The sequence below is a fragment of the Musca vetustissima genome, unplaced genomic scaffold, assembly GCF_032173495.1.
Source record: "Musca vetustissima isolate MV318-11 ecotype Yass unplaced genomic scaffold, APGP_CSIRO_Mvet_v1 utg13007, whole genome shotgun sequence".
Taxonomy (NCBI): Eukaryota; Metazoa; Arthropoda; class Insecta; order Diptera; family Muscidae; genus Musca; species Musca vetustissima.
The window spans coordinates 24025-31818 of record NW_026881886.1 but is presented as its reverse complement, the minus strand read 5'-3'; the positions used below and the strand labels follow the sequence as shown (position 1 = coordinate 31818).

The 7794-nt window shown below is 33.4% G+C and overlaps 3 protein-coding genes across 3 annotated transcripts; all 3 read left to right on the top strand.

Moving 5' to 3' along the window:
• Nucleotides 1-615: 615 nt before the first annotated feature.
• Nucleotides 616-1709, top strand: LOC133327932 (mediator of RNA polymerase II transcription subunit 31). The gene is made up of 3 exons (XM_061536475.1): nucleotides 616-690; nucleotides 970-1059; nucleotides 1126-1709. The coding sequence occupies exons 1-3, from the start codon at nucleotides 663-665 to the stop codon at nucleotides 1707-1709; spliced, it is 702 nt and encodes a 233-aa protein (XP_061392459.1). The 5' UTR covers nucleotides 616-662.
• A 561-nt stretch (nucleotides 1710-2270) lies between these two features.
• LOC133327931 (structure-specific endonuclease subunit SLX1 homolog) lies at nucleotides 2271-3397 on the top strand. Its single transcript, XM_061536474.1, has 3 exons — nucleotides 2271-2516; nucleotides 2613-2821; nucleotides 2929-3397. Exons 1-3 carry the CDS (start codon nucleotides 2271-2273, stop codon nucleotides 3395-3397), a joined length of 924 nt encoding a protein of 307 aa, XP_061392458.1.
• Nucleotides 3398-5780: 2383 nt separating this feature from the next.
• Nucleotides 5781-7682, top strand: LOC133327911 (serine/threonine-protein kinase 16). Its single transcript, XM_061536447.1, has 4 exons — nucleotides 5781-5893; nucleotides 6024-6618; nucleotides 6689-6823; nucleotides 7552-7682. Exons 1-4 carry the CDS (start codon nucleotides 5784-5786, stop codon nucleotides 7666-7668), a joined length of 957 nt encoding a protein of 318 aa, XP_061392431.1. The 5' UTR covers nucleotides 5781-5783; the 3' UTR covers nucleotides 7669-7682.
• Nucleotides 7683-7794: the final 112 nt, after the last annotated feature.

The following is a 7794-nucleotide window of genomic DNA, read 5'->3' as shown; positions in this document are numbered from 1 at the left end:
ACTCTTACGGTTTGTATTTACCATAGAACAACAATTTTCCACCCAACACCCCATATGTATTATTTACATTCGCCCAAAAAAATCCTTCTACCAAAAAAAAACATGCCTCAATATGCACCAGCAATCAATTTTTTTAGCTCAGCCTCCTCCTCGCTCTCCAAGCAGCATTTTTATAACAAGAATAATATTAAAAAACATGGACGGCCAGGCCGACAACAAAAACCCATAGCCATTTGTTATTGTTTTATTTACATGCATATTTAATCCATTATTATTCTAAATTATTGTGTAAATAGTGTGGTATTCGTTTTTTTCTTAACTTACGTTTTATATTCTTTTTAGTTTTTGTTGTGTTAAAAGTGTAAAAAAAAAAAAAACAAAAAACATACAGCCATCATAACGCCAGTAGTTTAAAGCAACATATATATTCCCAAAAAACTTATACTCCACCAAAAATTACTTCTCACACAAAAAGGAAACATTCCATTCCTAGACGATTCCAAACCAAGAAACTAAACTTTGAAAACACAAAAATACCAATACCAAACAGAAAAAAGAACATTTCAAAACAAAACACAAAAATTCTCAAGGAACAAATTTTGCTAAATTAAAAAATAGCAACAAGCAAACTGAAAGCGCGCAAGCAAACCCTTCCATGCAATATGGCCAAAATGTATGGAAAGGGTAAGAGTAAGTATTATTAATATCTTGAACAAAATTCAAGTTATTCATAAAATGCTTTTAAAAAAACAGTAGTTTAAAAAAATTATGTAGTAACGAAATCATCATTCTCATGCTTTTGAACACAAAATTTAACAGAAATGACAAAAACGTTTGGCCCGCTTGATTTTAATTTGCCATTATTATTATTTTGTTCTGTATATATTTACATAGTATGTATGTTTTATTTCATTTGAATTCAATGAAAATATTTTTGTTATAAACAATTTCTATTTGTTTTCTATGCAGCTGCCATTGAATCGGAGGAACAACAAAAATTACGATGGCAAGTGGAATTGGAATTTGTTCAGTGCTTGGCTAATCCCAACTATTTAAATTGTGAGTAGTTTGAAATTGCCTGCTCGGTCCATTATTATAATTTAATAATTTGCTTGTTTATTTCAGTTTTGGCCCAACGTGGCTATTTCAAAGATCAAGCCTTTATCAACTATCTCAAATACCTGCAATATTGGAAGGAACCGGAATATGCAAAATATTTAATGTATCCCATGTGTTTATATTTCCTCGATCTCCTGCAATATGAACATTTTCGCCGGGAAATTGTCAATTCGCAATGTTGTAAATTTATCGATGATCAAGCCATCCTGCAGTGGCAGCACTACACCCGTAAACGTATTAAAATGTTAAATGCTGTCAATGGCAATGTGAATAGTCAAATAAATTCAACAACTGGTTCGAATTTGGATGGTTTGGTAGATACCCAGCAATCACAAATAACCGGCACACAACAAACACAACAGCAAGGCAGTGGTCCAGCGGCAAATGCCATAGGTGGTGTTGGTGCTGGTGGCACCATGCAAAATGGTACCGTATCGTCATCTGGCAATGCATCGCAAAATCAAATGTTGAGTCAACAGCAACAACAACCGGGCCAACAGTCGCAACAACAATTGAATGGCAACTCATCGAATTCTTCCATTGTTCCAAATCAAAGCAACACTGGTGCTGCAATGATGCAGAAAATTTAATAATTGCCATTGTTGTAATTACAAACAAACAGAAAACAAAAGGAGAACCCAATAGTTTAAGCTTTAAACAATTTTGTATTTTAATTTTTTTCTTTCTTTTTATTTCTCAAATAATATTATTTGTAAGTGATAGGTAAAAGTTCAACTAATTTATTAAACAAACAAAAACAAATATATATAAATATAAAACTTTGATATTAAAAAAGATAATACACTAGTGTTCGAGTTTTTATTTATGGGATATTATGGTATTTTTGTGATATGAAAATATTATGGCTTTATTTCAGTTTCTTGTCTTAATAAAGGAATGAAAAAATAACATGAAATTAATCACTTTTAGATTGCCATATGTTAGGGATATTCTCCGAGAAATTTGTTTGATTTATCTTTAATTTGTTTCTTTTTCTAACTCTACAAATTACTTTATGAATGTGAAAGGGAAACAACTACTATGTTATTTGAAGAATTCCCCCGAAACCCCTATGCATCTAGATGTCTGAAAGTTTTATAATCTACTCATAAATGCTGTTTTCCTTTCGTTTATTTATTTCAGCTTAAAATATGCCACCCAATTCTGTTGATAGCTCGAAATCCCGTTTCTTTGGCGTTTATCTGCTGTGCAGCCATAGTTTGGAAAAACGTTATAGTGGCAAATGTTATATTGGTTTTACGGTAAATCCAAATCGTCGCATTAAACAACATAATCGTGGTAAAGATTTTGGAGGTGCAAAAAAGACCAGCAATAAAGGTCCATGGAAAATGGTAATGATTGTACATGGATTTCCCAATAATATATCAGCATTGCAGGTATGTTTGTTTTTGGTTTGTGTGGTTGCATCTCAATATTTTTGTAAATAATAGTGACAAAAGACTAATTTGTTTGTACTTTCCATATTCGATCAGTTTGAATGGGCATGGCAACAACCTTCATTGTCTTCACGTTTAAAAGTCTATCCCGAATTAAAACGTAAACTCCCCAAGGAAACATATTTTCAATATAATTTTCGTATTTTAAGCCGAATGTTGAATACTGGACCATGGAAAAGACTTCCATTAATTATTCAATGGCTAGAGGATGAGTATGAATGTGAATTTGATGTAAGTATAAAAAAGTCAAATGTCATTCAGGTTTGCCAGTGGATTGATGAAGTAGCCCTAGTGTTCTTTTAATTGTTTTACTAAGGTATCAAAATCTTCTTTTATTATAGATTTCATATAGGCCACCCAATCACATGGAAATTCGTAATGGTAAAATAGCATTGGAACTAAGGAAACAAAGTAAAAAACATCAGGAATCTCAACCCAAAGCCATATGGGCACCAGAATGTCATTTGTGCATGCAACCCATACGAGATGCTGAAAGATCCCGAATTGGATGTTTAAATAATCTCTGTAAACTTACTTGCCACATAATTTGTTTGGCCAATCATATGCTGTCGGCAGATCCAAAACAAAAGGGCCATTATATACCAATTGCAGGAGAGTGTCCATTGTGTGAAACTCAATTTTTATGGATAGATTTATTGCAACGTAAGAGGAAAATGCAGGGCATTTCTTTTGAAGAAGATGATGACGACGATGATGATGATGTTTGCATGGATGAGGAGGGGAACGATGACAGTGATATTGAAATACTAAGTGGAAGTGATGAGGAAAAAGTGGAATTGCATGATAATGTTAGTTTTTAAGATAAATAAGTCAAATTTAAGTATATCTTAAAATGTCAATTGTTAAAGGTTTAGTTCTAGCATGATGCCAATTAGATCATACGTTTTGAAAATTATATCTGTTAACAATTTGTGTTACCATTAAATAAAAATAATATAATTTTAACAACAAATAGCACACAAACCACCCACACTCCCAACGTCATGTATCCAACAAAACTCTACAAGTACTAATGAAAAAATATATTTTATTTTTATTTCAATTAAAACTATATTCTATTAATTTCTCTTAAATAAAACATTTATATTTTTTGTAAATTAAAGTACAAACTCTTAATTACAATTTCTAAATTAAAAAAAAAAATCATAATTCAAAAATGTTCACGTTGTCGTCTGTTGCAACAAATTCTTAATACTATCAATTGTTTTGGTTAACTTCTCAACTTGCTTTGCCAATTCGAATTTTTCCTGGACATAATATTCTTTTGGCATTTGTACATATTCTTCGCCCTTGAAAATAAAACATGTTACATGTTGAGTATCGATTAATTTCTCAGAATCTATTTCCTCCTCCTGATTGTTCGATTCCTGATCATTTGCATTTTCCCTCGTGGGTAACACATTAAAGTGTGTATTGTTGTCTGCCACAATGTCCTTTTCAAGTTTAACTGATCCAATCGGTTTAATATTCGTTACTGTATACGTTGGTATGTTGGAGCTAGTTACAATCCTCGTTCTATTGCTGGCCAATGGTGGTGGTGGTATGGTCTCCGCATGAAGAATTTGAATTTTATTAGCGGAGGATGTTGATGGTTGTAAATTATTGGTATTGTGTATTTTCCGTTTATATGTATTTGCTACAAAATTCCTTGCGACAACGTTTGGTTTTTCAATTGTCACCACAGATGATATCAACTGATTATTGTCGAGTCCAAGTTCTTCGGCTATAAGCTGTATATCATCATCATCACCGCCACCACAATCAATTGTTGTCGTTGTCGACTCAACTAGAAGATCTTGTTCTTTTTGTTGCATGGGTTCGATATTGTCATCCCGCATGCGATAGAGAAAGATATCTTCATCATTATTCACAAACTCTTCATCCTTATCGTTCATATCTAGAACTTCTTCCTCGTTGTCCGACTCGTATGCATACGGTACGGCTTCTCCGACCAGTGTGGTGCGATGTAATCCAACATTTAGGAAGCGTTTATCGAAATGATCCGAACAATAGAAATAGTAATTTATGGGTAAATTCGGTGGCGCTTTTCCCAACTCCATCCATTTTTTACGTCTCTCAGGATCTTTTGGAAAGGAGAATATCGTTAGATTTGGCTTAATGCGTGAACCTTTATCGCCAGTTGTTGTGAAATTTTGACAATTTTTATATATACAACTTCGCAGGGACATATTATTTGATATTTTCAATTTTCAGGTGTCTTTTGAAAATGTAAACAATTATTAAAAAATAGCGTTTTAGAGATGAAAAAAACAATTAAACGATTACACTATCGAAAGTCGGGGAAATATTGATTTCGATAGTGAATACAGTCCAATTATAATTAAGCGTTTACACAAGACATTTTCAATAGACAAACAAACTCCAGGTTAAAAGCGAGTTAAGCGGTTTACACACTAGTACTTTTGAATGACACTCCCAAATTTAGCTTGTTTGATAGTGTGGCCTCTGATGAAAGTCAGTAATCGACACAAAAAAAAGCTGCCTCTCAAAAGTGCTAGTGTGTACTTTTTCGCTTTGAAAAACGTGGTTTTACATTTATCGGTGTTGACGTTATATGTTATTTTTAATTTTGTATACAATAACAAAAAGGTAACGATAACATAAAGCGGTGTTGCAAAAATATTTTTTATTATGGCCTCTACATTTACGCTTAAATTATTACATATATTATTTATGCAAATAACTGGTATAAATATTGGTCAATGATTTTTGATAATTATGATTTTATTATTGTATTATTTATCGCGGTCATTTTTGCGTCTAACTGTCGCTGTCTTCACGCTACAAAAACCAAATTCGAAATTAATTGGTCTGTTCCCGTACTGCAAGAATCTACTATTTTTTACTACGATAACGAATTTTACTTTATGTTATCGAAGAAAATAGTCAAATCTAGTAGATTCTTGCAATACGGGAACAGACCAAATGTTTGTGCATTCGTTTCAACGATCCAAAGCCCATGTTTGGCGTGTGTGGGCTGCTTAACTGTTGTCTTCATAAACAATAGGGATCACGAAGTACACTAGTGGACAGAAAACGATTTACAGATTCCTACAACAGCTGTAAATGATTTCACTTTTTACAACAACAATTTAAGAAAAAAACAACAAAGTTGCTAAATTAAAGTAGACGAAAAAATAATTATTAATATCCTCTCAACGAAATATGAATAGTTTAGGATGGGCTTTAATAGTGAAACGTGGTTGCTTTTGCTCCAAAGAAACGCTAACAATTAACGGGACCAAATACACAATTAAGGATCGACTGGCTCAAGGGTATTGTTACTATGCATGCTATTGTGAAAAATAAAACATGATGTGATATGATAATACTTAAAGATCATGATGCTTACGTCTAATATTTGTTATCTATTTTTTCATTTTTTTGTTTTTGTTGTTTTTGCAGTGGTTTCAGTTTAATTGACCTGGCCGAAAATAATATTACACGGAAATTGTATGCCGTCAAGCGGATCACCTGCCACAGCATCGATGATCAGAATATAGCTTTAAGAGAAATTGAAAACTGCCGTCGCATCGACTCGGAAAATGTCATAAAAGTTATTGACTATGAGCTTAAGGGCTCAGCGGATATTGTGATAAATACAACGAGTACCCTGTATATTGTGCTGCCATATTATAAACATGGTTCGTTGCACGACCACCTACAGATGCGTGCAAAACGGCAAGACTTTATGCCCGAATCGCAAATTATGCAAATATTCTTGGGCATATGTGAAGGTTTGAGGGCTATACATGAATCGAAACCAGTTCCATTGGCACATCGTGACCTGAAAACAGCAAATATTTGTTTGTCGGATTCGTTTGAACCGATTATTGTTGATTTGGGTTCAATGACAGAGGCCCGTCTGCAAATATGCGGACAAAGTGAAGCGCAGCGTTTGCAAGACGAGGCCGAGGAACGTAGTTCAATTGTCTATCGAGCTCCTGAATTGTTTTCCGTTAAATCGTATTGTACGGTAGATGAAAGAACAGATATATGGGTGGGTTGTCAAGAAAAAAAAAGCCAAAATTTGAAGAAATATTAATTTTTTTTTAATTTTATTTCCACAGAGTCTTGGTTGTGTCCTATACGCCATGTGCTTTTTCCACTGTCCCTTTGATCCGATTTATGAAAAAGGTGACAGTGTGGCCCTAGCAGTTCTAAGTGGCAACATAAATATTCCGGAAAATTCAATATATTCACAGGTAATGTATTTTCAGTTGTTGTAGCAGTCCTATTATACACAATGGTGACAGACATTGGATGTGTAAGAATCTGTGTGGAGGATTTATATTCTGGCAGAGATAGAACTTTGAAATTTTGCGCATAAACTGCTACGGCATCTGGGATGTTTGGTATTGAAAATCGGAAATATTGGTCCACGTTCTAGTCTAGACCCCATATAAAAGGAGGGTATTTTTTCATTTTTAAAGTGGTTTTAGTGGGATATGGGGCTACATTTTGGCATTCTGGGTTCTTTTTCTTTACATAGCCCCCATATAAATGTGTTCTCCCAGTTTAGTTCATTTTTTCATAGTCCAGACGCATGGCTGTAATTTGGAATTACGGGTTCTTGGTGGGTGACAAGAAAAATGGCATTGCAGATTTTAGATAAGCTACGCCTTTTTAGGCATTTTCAAGACAATAGGCGCATTTTCCAATCGAATATGTATTTTTGGGTAATTATGCGCAGAAAATTCTTATCGAATTTTATAATCTGATAGTCTGTAAATTAGAATTCCCTCTTCTCAGATGATAAAACATGTCCTGGCGAACAATTGGGCTTTGCATCTATATAAATGTCTCGACGGTTTTTAGACATTTTAAATGTCCATCTTTACGTGGAGGATATACAAAGTTCAGCCTTACCGAACAATACTACCTTTTTACTTATTTTATTTTTAAATAACATACGTTTTTTATTTCCTTACAGGACCTGCACGACCTTATTAATTATATGCTGCGAATGGACCCCATGGAAAGACCTTTTATATATAGTGTGATTGAAAAATGTCATGATCTTATACAGAAACTTGAAGGACGTGTCTAGCACATTCCAGAGCAGATTATGCCTATCATAATTTTGTAACGTTTATAGTATACATACATATATAAACACATTTTATTTACGAATTTTCATATTAAGCATTTTATTTAACTATAAAGTTACTTAGTT